Here is a 12,394-nt window from a genome sequence, read left to right as displayed (position 1 = left end):
CTGGACACAGGGCCAATCCCAGGACCTGGAGATCATGACCTGAGCTGAAGGCAGATGCTTAACCTACTGAGACACGCAGGCACCCCACAAGGGTTTTTAAAATAAGCTTTAATATTGGTAGTACACTTACGTAAAATTAAAACTCAATTTTTCATTCGCTAAAAGGATAATGTTTCCTTGGACTATTGGTCTGCTAATTTAAGAGACTGTGAAAGGTTTTTCTTTACCTTTTAAGTAATCTTCTTAGAAAGCAAAGATTTTGTATTTTATTAAAATAATTTCCTGTGCTTTATCAGCTCTTTGATTGGTTTTGCTCACAACTATGTAAGCTTTTGTATTTGCCCATAAAATCTTTTGTCACTCTGGTTAAATAATGTTTCATAATCATCTCTGATCCTATTTAGTCAAATGTTTTAAAGTATTTTGGTATTTTTGACAAAGTTTTCAAAAATTAAATTACAAATAAAGTCTTTTTGACTTCAAACTAGTTTGGGGATTTTTCCAAAGGGCACCCTTGAACCTCTCAAAAGATTTGTTCTCTCCTTATAAAAAGTGAGATATTAACTAATTAGGCTCATTTGGTATGTTAAATTACATGGGAAGCATTGTCAAATAACTGATAATAATCTTCCTAAACCTAAGTGTTCCACAAATCATATGAATTTAAAAAAAAGATTTTATTTATTTATTTGACAGAGAGAGACACAGTGAGAGAGGGAATACAAGTAGTGGGAGTGGGGGAGGGCAAAGCAGGTTTCCCCGCCAGCAGGGAGCCTGATGCAGGGCTCCATCCCAGGACCCTGAGATCATGACCAGAGCCGAAGGCAGACACTTAATAACTGAGCCACCAAGGCACCCCTCATATGAAATTTCTAGAAATCTGGCGGTGCCTGGCTGGCTCAGTTAGTCGAGGGTGCAACTCTTGATCTCAGGGTTATAGGTTTGAGCCCCAAGTTGGGTGCAGAGATTACTTAAAAATAAAACCTTAAGGAAAAAAATTATAAAATATTCTAAATTCTGAAAAAATTCTAAAAATCTGTTACATACTGGTATGCTTGCCATCTTAAAATGTATCTCACCAAAACAACCAAATTTCCTTGTCAACCGCATTATAACAAACACTCATCAGATCTTTAACCATTGCCATGTTAAAGGCTTTTGCTACTTACACTTATTTACTCTGATGCTTTTGCAAATGTTCCGCACAAGTGTTTCACCTTCAGAGAAATTCATGGGAAGGACTCTTTGCTTTTCCTTTTTAAGTAGGCTCCCTGCCCTGAGTGGAGCCCTATAGAAAGGACTCAACAGGTACACTAGAATATGGGTTTCCAATAACTTTAAGATCATAAAACTGAACTGGGTGAGAATTTTTGGAACAAATGTAAAAGCTGGATTTAACAGAACAAGTACTAATTACATAATACTATAAAGAACTGAAGAGGTTGATTAGGATTCTTTATGACTTGTTTATAATATCACTTGTTCTTTCGTCTTTTTTTTTTAAGGTTATTTATTTATTTATTTGACAGAGATCTCAAGTAGGCAGAGAGGCAGGCAGAGAGAGGGGGAAGCAGGCTTCCCGCTGATCTGAAAGCCCGATGTGGGGCTCAATTCCAGGACTCTGGGATCATGACTTGAGCCGAAGGCAGAGGCTTTAACCCACTGAGCCACCCAGGTGCCCCTCGTTCTTTCATCTTTTATCTTTCAGATATAAGGAACGCTTTCTTTACCAAAAAAAAAAAAAAAAAAAAAAAAAAAAGATTTTAGGGACACCTGGGTGGCTCAGTCATTAAATCGTCTGCCTTTGGCTCAAGTCATGATCCTAGGATCCTGGGATCGAGCCCCGCACTGGGTTCCCTGGTTGGCAGGAAGCCTGCTTCTCCCTCTGCTGCTCCTCTGCTTGTGTTCCCTCTCTTGCTGTGTCTCTGTCAAACAAATAAATAAAAATCTTTTTTTAAAAAATATTTTATTTATTTATTTGACAGAGAGAGAGAGAGAGACCACAAGTAGGCAGAGAGGCAAGCAGAGAGAGAGGAGGAAGCAGACTCCCCGTGGAGCAGAGAGCCTACGAGGGGCTTGATCCCAGGACCCTGAGATCATGACCTGAGCTGAAGGCAGAGGCTTCAACCCACTGAGCCACCCAGGTGCCCCCAAATAAATAAAATATTTTTAAAAAAGAGATTTAATTTATTGGGGCACCTGGGTGGCTCAGTTGGTTAAGCATCTGCCTTCGGCTTGAGTCATGATCCAGGGGTCCCGGGATCAGGCCCCAGGTTGTTGGGCTCCCTGCTCAGCGGGGGACCTGCTTTTCCCTCTCCCTCTGCCGCTCTCCCTGCTTGTGTTCAGTTTCTCTCATTTTCAGATAAATAAATTTCAAGTAAGTTTATTTGCGAGAGAGAAAGTATGTGTGCATGGACTCAAACTGGGAGAGGGAGAGGGAAAGAATCTCAAGTGGACTCTGCACTGAGCATGGAGCCCAAAGTGGGGCTTGATCTCACAAACCCCAGATCATGACCTGAGCTGAAACCAAGAGCCAGATACTTAACCGACTGAGCGAGCCAGGCACCCCAGGAAACCCTTCTTCTTAAGCTACGACCTTAAGCAATTTGTTAAATGATACCTTTGAGAGCAGAAATGGAACATACATTTTTTACCTGATCCATCCAGAATTTGGAAACTCAGTATTCTTATTTTCATGGCAAGATAGTTACTTGCATAGGTTCTATAAGAATCTGTTCTCCTTATAACAGGACACAACTGGGAACACTGGCTATAGTACCAAGGCTTTGACTCGGATGTTATGTTTGAGAGAGACATGCACAGACTCAGATACCATTAGACAGCTTTAAGGAGCTAAGGCTAACTTCATGGAGCCAATAAAGCCCTTTGGAAAAATCAGCCTGATACCTTGCTTACAGGATTCCCGGTAGCCTTACCAGGTAAGGAAGGAAGGTCACCTTCAAGGAGGATAGGAACCTTAGGAAATCCTGGGAACTGTGAAAAGAGAAATTAACCCAAATCTGTAAGTATTACAGGTTAAGTCTAATGGCAAGTCTTAGCTTGGCTTTCTAACCCCAAGAAGCCTTTAAAGAGTCCAATCAGATTTCTTTTTTTTTTTTAAAGATTTTATTTATTTATTTGACAGATAGATCATAAGCAGGCAGAGAGGCAGGCAGAGAGAGAGGAGGAAGCAGGCTCCCTGCTGAGCAGAGAGCCCGATGAGGGGCTTGATCCCAGGACCCTGGGATCATGACCTGAGCCGAAGGCAGAGGCTTTAACCCACTGAGCCACTCAGGCGCCCCTCCAATCAGATTTCTTATGAAAAGTTCCAACAAAGCAGATTAAAAGAGCCTATATGACAAATCAACACTCTTGTTACACTTATGTAAATAAGCCAAGTTTATTGAAACTAGACTGAATTTGCGAATAGACAGGTATGTGACTAACTTTGATAAAAATGGGGGGGGATCTGACAGAGAAAAATTATGTTTCAGTAATACACCATTATGAATATCAAATTCTAGTTCTACTGGGGCACCTGGGTGGCTCAGTCAGGTTAAGCATTTGACTCTTGATTTTAGTTCAGGTCTTGATCTCAGGGTTGTGAGCTCAAGTCCCACATTTGATTCCACATGAAGCCTCTTAAAAAAAGTGGGGGTTGCCTGGGTGGCTCAGTTAGTTAAGTGTCTAACTTTTGGTTTCAGCTCAGGTTGTGGGACTTCATCTCATGGGTTGTGGGACTGAGCCCCACGCTGGGCTCTGGGCTTAGCAGGAAGTCTGCTTGGAGATACTCTCCCTCTGCCCCTTTCCCCACTTACGTTCTCTCTAAATAAATAAATCTTTTTTAAAAAGTCTCAAGTGCTAGTGCTATTGTCTTTGAGTTCTACCTATAAACTGGATTGGATTCTGAATCCAGAAGTTTCCTCCAATATTTGGCTACAACTCTCCAAACTAACATTTCTAAATTTACCCCAACCTCCTGAGTTGGAATCAGAGAACTAAAACTGCCCCTTTTCCAAAGCCATGTGAGCTAAAGTCGGACAACTTCAGAGACATCACAACAGCTCACATACAGTCTTCATGCCTATTGCTATGTGGACCACTCAGAAAGATCACCAGAGACATTCAGGAAAATCTTTCAGAATGCCACTGTCTGCCTGCACTCTATCTGAAGCTTCTTCAAACTGACCATCTAGAAATCCTCTCACCAGGCTGCCTTCAGAACTCAGAAACTAGGCGGGTACCTGGGTGGCTCAGTCCTTAGGCGACTGCATTCAGCTCAGGTCGTGATCCCAGGTTCCTGCGATGGAGCCCCACACTGGGCTCCCTGCTCAGTGGGAAGCCTGCTTCTTCCTCTCCCACTCCCCCTGCTTGTGTTTCCTCTCTCACTATATCTCTCTCTGTCTAAAAAAACAACTCAGAAACTGAAACTTTCATCTGCTCTATTAACCTTTCTGTTTCGTTTTCACAGAAATTTCTCTTATTAAATACCAGACTGTTTGCATCACAGCCCTAACTTTGGGAGCTCAAGTGCATCACCATCTTCTGAAATGAGACACAACTATTTAACTGAACTAACTATTCTCAGGATTAAGAGACCAGTTCAGTGAGATGGAGCAATATACCAACTCAACTTCTGGGTTGTGAAACTTCATGGGCAAGCTTCAAAGGCTGGACTAAAGGGTTTCAAAAGAAGCCTTCCCAAAGTGTCCAGCTTTGGTATGAGGATTACTTTTAAAATATTTATTACTATTATTACTCATTATAATTTCTACACCCAACTGGAAGCTCCATCTCACAACCCCGAGATCAAGTTGCATGCTCTTCTCAATCAGCCAGTCAGGCGCCCCTTATTTTTCTAAGTAAACTCTACCCTCAATGTGGGGCTTGAACTCAAGACCCAGAGATCAAAAGTTGCATATCCTACCAACCCAGCCAGCCAGGCGCCTGGGGCCTGTGGACTACTTTAACCGGAAGTGAGTCAAGCTCCAAAGATTCAGGAAATGCTTTTACCTCCTCCTCAACTGCCCAAAGGAATTTAGATAGAGGGCCTGGTCCAGGAAGAGAACTATCACCATAGATAACTGCAAAGAATACGAGCTAGGTGTGGTAAACTGGGGGAAGCTCTGTAGGACCTGGAGATCAAATTCCTGTGTTTCATGGTCTACGTATGGCCGGGCAAACGTTTATCAAACATTTGTTCTTCCCATGGTCCTATAAACTTTCTCCCCTTTGAAGTCTGACCCCTACCCCCTTTGCTCCCTAGCTTAGGATGGCATATAAATCTCAACTCTGACTGCCTGTAGATCTCATGTTCTTATGGGGCTCCCATATGTATGTAATCAAAATTTTTTTCCTATTAATCTGTCCTGTATCAGTTTACCAGCCAAAGGAACCTAGAAAAGTATAAAAATAATCCCCCAACACATTCCCAGTAGCAATAATCCTTACCAATTTGTGTATTCCTCCAGAGATGATCTATGAATATACTAAGCCACCCAGGCACCCCAGAAATGAACTTTTTTTCCCCCGGAAATAAACATTTTAAAAGATACCACCATTTTTGTCCTGTTTGGCAGGACAGTGATGGCCATCACTGCCAACAATAAAAATATAACAGTGGGAAAGGTACGTGATTAACAGGCACTCTTGTTAGCTCAGTGGGTTAAGCCTCTGCCTTCAGCTCAGGGTCTTGGGATCAAGCCCCGCATCAGGCTCTCTGCTCAGTGGGGAGCCTGCTTCCCCCCCGCCCCCGCCAGCCTCTCTGCCTACTTGTGATCTCTCTCTGTCAAATAAATAAAATCTTTAAAGAAAAATAAAAATTGGTATACTTTTTGTGGTGGTGGAAATGGGTCAAAGAAGTAAAGGGGATTAAGAGTACACATATGTTGGGGCAGTTGGGTGGCTCAGTTGGTTAAGCACCTGCCTTCTCCTCAGGTCATGATCCTGGGGTCCTGTGATCAAGCTCCATGTCAGGCTCCCTGCTAAGAGGGGAGTCTGCTTCTCCCTCTCCCTCTGCCCCCTGCCTTGCCTCCTCTCTCCACTCCTCTCTCCACTCTCAAATAAATAAATGTCTTTTTTTAAAAAAAAGAGTACACTTACTTATCTTGATGAGCACCAAATAATATATGAAATTGTTGAATCATTATTATACATTTGAAATAAATATAACTTTATGTTAACTACACTAGAATTAAAAGTTTTAAAAAATTAGTACACCTTTCCTAGAGTAAGGTAGCAATATGTTCTAAAATCTTAAATATGTAATTATCTTCTGAGCCACCTATTCTAGTTGAAAGCATCAACTTTAAGGAAACCATCAAGGATTTTTTAAAATAAAATATATATAAGGATATTCAATACAGTGCTATTGATAAACAAAAAAATTCAATATCCAACAAATGAGGACAACACTTCGGTAATGTGGATACTAGGCATTCATTAAAAACTGAGGTTGTAGAAGAATATTAAAGGACACAAACATATGTTCACCCTGTTGTCTTAAGTGATAAAAAAAAAGCTGATTACAAAATACTGTGCAGTATAATCCTAATTATAAAAAAATACAGATATATAAAGACAGGCTAAATTATACATCAGAATTCTACTGTGGTTATCTCTGGCCAGTGGGATTATTGATTTTTATTTTCTTCTTTGTGCTTAATTTTCTAAATTTTATACAGTAAATGGATTATATTCTAATCAAAAGAAAAAAAGCAGTTGGGCTCTTAATTAGTCAGGTCCCTTATATAATCCTACTCAGCCGACTGGGGGGTGTTACTTGGCTATATGCCAGATGACCATGCTTCCTTCATCTGTAAACACATAAGCCCGGTAAACTATCAAAAGCAGGGCCTGGTATTGCAAGGTTTGGGCATTTCATTCACAAAAGATCATTCTCATAACAAGGAGAGGGAAGGATATATTCTTGGTTCGTATCTTTTTGCCTTTGGTGAGAATTTTTGCCAGCTTGCTACTTTGTAATATTACTGTTAGGTTACTAACTCCAAGCCACACCAATGAGAAAGAAGAAATTGTAAACTGATGTCAACACTGTCAATCATCAGGCTAAAGAAGAAAAGAGAGAGATACAGGTCAATTCCCAGAGGTAAAAGCGGTAATCAGGTCATATCCACAGTGGTTGGCCATGAACAAATGTCATCTGGTGCCCTGCTTGGTGGCAGTAAATCACCAGCAGTGAAGACTGAGAAATACAGGTATTACCTAATTGTTACTTATTGTTAACTTGAGTTGAAAATGGGAGGGACTAATCACAGGCCTGTACCCCTGAAACAAATAATATATTTTATGTTAGTAAAAAAAAGAAAAGAAGAAAAAAAGAAAATGAAAGGACTTTGTTGCAAATGTTTGAGTGATGTCTATAGCAGGAGTTCTGAACTACTCATTCACTGCGTAATAAAAATCATCAATTAATTTGGGACCTGGTAAGAACAAGAGTTGCCTGTAATCTTTCCCAAAAAATTCCCCTAGTTTTTACAAAAGGGAAGTTCTGAATCAAGTACATTATAAACCAAAATCATCATAATTTGCAGACACCCACAAGCAAAACTTGTTCACCAGAGCTGACTGTACTTGTGTTGACAGGATAACAGAAATCACTCTTTCATTTTGAAGCATAAGGAAGTTAAATGATTTGACTGAGGCCATAGAACTGATTGGTGGCAAAGAAGTGGAACTTACTCTGTTTGATACTTACCCAGATAACTTATCCTGACAGAATGATTAGGATGCAGGACTTAAAAAAATCAGATGGTTCCACACGTGCCATGCTGAGGTTCTTTAATAGACGATTTGGTGAACAGGTAATACCTACCCTAGATATTTCTCAGAATTAAGTACTCTTCCATGATCATGTTGAGATCTCAAGCCAAGTGCTGAAACAAGCTCTTGGTAAAAGCCAGTATCTTTTCCTTTTCTCCAGTAAAAATATTTAGTTCTATCTGAAAGTCACTCTGCTGCCTATACGCATGCAGGTTTGTCTTCTGTCTGGGTTTGAATTAAAATGACACCAAGTAAAGGAGACTGCCACAGCAGTCAGATTAAAACAGTACCACATAGTTAATGAGTGCTCACGTGTTCTAAACTATCTACAAACTCACTTTCATTTCCCTCCATACAATCATGTTAGCTACACATAAAACTACTATAACATGCTGAATTGAAACTGAAAAATGTCACCCTATTTAACAGAAGGTCAAAAACTCAACACAGAGCTTGTGTGAGTCCACGGCCCATCCTCTCTTTTTTCACCACGTCACCTCGGATAATAACTAAATACGTATGTGAATTACAATTAGAAGGTTTTCCTATGTAGTATCTAATTTAAACTAAGCAATATATCATAGCCCCCATTTGAAATATGGGGAAACTGTGGTTTTCTGATAGTTACTCATCAAAGATCATACAGTAAATGACAGTCAAAAGACAAACCTGGTGATTATGAGCAATATGGGTCTAAAGAAATTACTCTAAGAATTACTGGCAGAAGGGTTAGTCTGGTGAGGCAGCAGAAAATGTCAGTTCCTGGCCCTTTCAAGGCTTGAAAAATTAGCGGGAGCCACTGAAAGGTAAAGCACATAGCAATGTAATTACATATAGGAGAGGCCTGTATTGTGAGGCCAACAAAATTATCACAAGATGTATAAAAGTTCAAACCATATGTAAGAATTTATAGATTCCAGGGAATACACAGTGGTACCAACTTTCCCCAGTTAAGGAAATCAGCCTTAACTCACTCAGTTCAACCTCTGCCTGATCATCTGAGTTCAAGCTATTTCCAGTCTGTACAGGTAAACCTCAGTTTCACCATGACCTATATTCTTGAAAATACATTATAAAAGCAGATCATGGCAGGGCGCCTGGGTGACTCAGTGGGTTAAGCCTCTGCCTCTGGCTCAGGTCATGGTCTCAGGGTCCAGGGATCGAGCCCCACATGGGGCTCTCTGCTCAGCAGGGAACCTGCTTCCCCCTCTCTCTCTGCCTACTTGTGATCTCTGTCAAATAAATAAATAAAATCTTTAAAAAAAAAAGCAGATCATGGGGACACCTAGGTGGCTCAGGTCATGATCTTGGGGTCCTCAGATCAAGCCCCACAGGCTCCCTGCTCAGTGGGGAGTCTGCTTCTCCTCCCCCTACTGCTGCCTCTGCCCCTCCTCCCCACTCGTGTTCCCAGTCTGTCTCAAACAAATGAAATCTTAAAAAAAAAAAAAAGCAGATCATGATAAGTGAATCACATGTATCCTTAACTAAGATTGGGGATCCATCATACCAAAATCAAGTTGTAAAATGTATCAAATAGCAAAGCTACAACAATACCAGAATTAAAAATAATAAAAGTCCATGCCAAGTCCTACAAAATTACATAAAATATGCTTTTACCACACAAAGGACAATCTAATATTAAGTATAATCAGAGCACATAAAACATATAACTCATAAGTCTGGCCTCAAATTCTTTTGGTAGATATAGTAGCTAATCAACAGCCGCTTTGGTTAATTTCTCAGAGCACAGAAAGTCCTTTTTTTCTCTGGAAGGCCTTAGAAGTTTCAGTTTTTCCTTTTTTATCTAATACATTAGAACAAGCAAAGGCATTCAGTCAACATTTTTTTTAAAGACTCCACTTCTTTATTTGAGAGAGAGAGCACACAAGCCAGTGGAGAAGCAGTGGGAGAGGGAGAAGCAGACTCCCCACTGAGTGGGGAGCCCAACCCAAGGCCCAATGCCAGGAATCAAGACCTGATCCAAAAGTACACCCAACCAGCTGAGCCACCCAGGTGCAAGTCAACAATTTTTTTTTTTAAAGATTTATTTATCTGAGAGAGAGATGGGAGGAGGCAAAGGGAGAGTGAGAACTTTTTTTTAATGGTGTATTTAAACTAACAAGGCAAAGAAAAGAATTCAGGTATTTCTGACTTCAAAAGAGATCAATCAGCAATAAGCTAATTTTTAAAAAAAGATTTTATTTATTTGACAGAGAGAGACAGTGAGAGAGGGAACACAAGCAGGGGGAGTGGGAGAGGGAGAAGCAGGCTTCCAGCGGAGCATGGAGCCTGATGTGGGCCTTGATCCGAGGATCCTGGTATCATGACCTGAGCTGAAGGCAAAGGTTTAATGACTGAGACCCCCAGGTGCCTCATAAGCTAATTTTTAAAACCCAACATCAAAACAAACAAATCAAAAAGCACCCAGTAAGCATCTTACAAACGCTTAAGCAGTATTTTTTAGCTTGAGGTCTTAGTGTTGATCTATACCTGATAAAACTCTTCCTTTAACGTGACAAGAGTTATGCTTTCCTTCTTTCAGCACCGAAATGAAAGGCAGACATCCCCGATTTATTCACTTCTCACTGGGAGAGCTACAGTGTTAGGCTTATAAAAATACAAACAAAAGAAACGCATCTCCAAGGGAGACAGAAACTTAAGCAGACTCCACGCCAAGTGTGAAGCCCAATGTGGGGCTCGATCCCACAACCCTGAGAGCTTGACCTGCACCAAAACTAAGAGTTGAATGCTCAACCAACTGCACCACTCAGGCGCCCTTCAGTCAACCATTTTTTGCCAGGCACGTACTTACTACATGCCAGTCACTTAATACACTGATGTAAGAATTTGGCTCAGGGGCGCCTGGGTGGCTCAGTGGGTTAAAGCCTGTGCCTTCAGCTCAGGTCATGATCCCAGAGTCCTGGGATCAAGCCCTGCATTGGCTCTCTGCTTGGCAGGGAGCATGCTTCCCCCTCTCTCTCTCCCTGCCTGTCTCTCTGCCTACTTGTGATCTCTGTCTGACAAATAAATAAATAAAATCTTAAAAAAAAAAGAATTTGGCTCAAAGCAGAAGGTGCTCAGGGTGTGTTAGTTGGGTTGTCTCAAGCTGAAACCATCTTAAGTGCTATCTCAGCATTTCTCACTTCAGTTCCTCAATTCATTCAAAGATACTGAGTTAGTCAATTTTGATCAAAGCAACACCATCAAAATATGTGTCTAAGAGATCTTCTAAAATATAACATGCAATGGAAGAAAAGCATGGCTACCAGAATCGGAGAAATCTGGATTCAAATCCTACCCCTGCAACATAATAGCTATTTGGACTTTAAGCAAGTTACTGAACCCTTCTGAACTTCCACAAATTTTCTCTCCTCTGTATTATGATAATCCCAGAAACCCAGTTTTTCCCTCTTCAACTTATTCTATACCCACCCTACAAGATAAAACAGGCCAGCTTTTAACACAGTAGTGACACAGATATCACATCTTCAACAAATTAAAGTTCAAGTACTTAGCATGTGAAATTTTTAAAAAATAAAGTATTCAAATCATAAAGGCAGAAAAAAATGAAAGAATAATCACAAATTATTAAGGTTTCTATCTCCACCTTATTCTTAATTTCTTTTCATTTTATTTGAGGTATTTATTCCAAAAAGATTTTGAATTGTTATTTGGGATTTTTTTCCTTTGGTAAAATCCGAGATAATCAATTTAAAAATAAAACTATTATAATGGATTTTCAATCTTTGGAGTCAACTAGCTCAAACCTGTTACTTTATAAAATGAAGGCAAAGCATAGAGTAAGATGTAGGATATGGGGCACCTAGGTGGCACAATTGTTAAGCATCCAGCTCTTGGTTTCTGATCAAGCTGTGATCTGCCATCGGGCCCCACATCAGGCTCCTAGCTCAGTGTGGAGTTTGCTCAAGACTCTCTCTCCCAGGGTGCCTTGGTGGCTTAGTAGGTTAAGCGTCTGACTTCAGCTCTGGTCATGATCTCAGGGGTCCTGGGACTGAGTCCCCTCCCCACAACAGGTCATCACTCAGCAGGGAGTCTGCTTGTCTTTCTCTCTCCCTCTGTCCCTCCCCCTGCTTGTGCTTTCTCTGTTTCAAATAAATCAATCTTAAAAGAAAGGAAGAATATGGAGGATAAATAAAAACAACATTTTAAAAGACTTTTCATGACACAGGAAATCTTCAATATAGAATGCTGAGTAAGAAAAAAGGATTACCGCAATGGACATACAATATGAGCCAAAACAGTAAAAGCAAGCATAAAAGAACAGGATTTTGCTTCTTCTCTTTATACTATTCTCAATTTCATAAATTTTCCATAATAAACATATTTATCTTAAAATTTAAAATATTCAAAATATTCTATGTTTTAAATGGGATATTTAACTCATAAAATGTTAAGAAAATAGAAATATGTAGGCACTGAGGGGTTTAGTGACTTGCTCACAATCTCACAGCTAAATGGAAACAAAGCCAAGACAACCCAGGCATCAAATCCAGGGCTCTTCTCACAGTACCACATGACCTCCATGACATGAAAATAGTAAAATGTTCACCGGGAATTGCACAGGAATAACTGATGAAGAGCTGGAAGCCTG

At 40.4% G+C, this 12,394-nt stretch overlaps 1 protein-coding gene across 5 annotated transcripts in view; it reads right to left on the bottom strand.

The window, feature by feature from the left end:
* XIAP (X-linked inhibitor of apoptosis) overlaps positions 1-12,394 on the bottom strand; it is a 59,743-nt gene that overhangs the window by 44,166 nt on the left and 3,183 nt on the right. For 3 of the 5 annotated variants that reach the window (XR_004282412.1, XM_032329635.1, XM_032329633.1), the window contains exon 3: positions 2,937-2,994. The exons of the other annotated variants lie outside the window; for them this stretch is intronic. Coding sequence is in view for 2 of the 3 variants with exons in the window: in XM_032329635.1 (XP_032185526.1) it covers positions 2,937-2,994 (58 nt within the window). In the remaining variant the exon portion in view is untranslated. The remainder of the gene's footprint in view (positions 1-2,936; positions 2,995-12,394) is intronic. 5 annotated transcript variants of the gene reach the window in all.

This window comes from Mustela erminea, chromosome X (genome assembly GCF_009829155.1).
Source record: "Mustela erminea isolate mMusErm1 chromosome X, mMusErm1.Pri, whole genome shotgun sequence".
Classification (NCBI taxonomy): Eukaryota; Metazoa; Chordata; class Mammalia; order Carnivora; family Mustelidae; genus Mustela; species Mustela erminea.
This window is presented reverse-complemented; position numbering and strand designations above follow the sequence as displayed.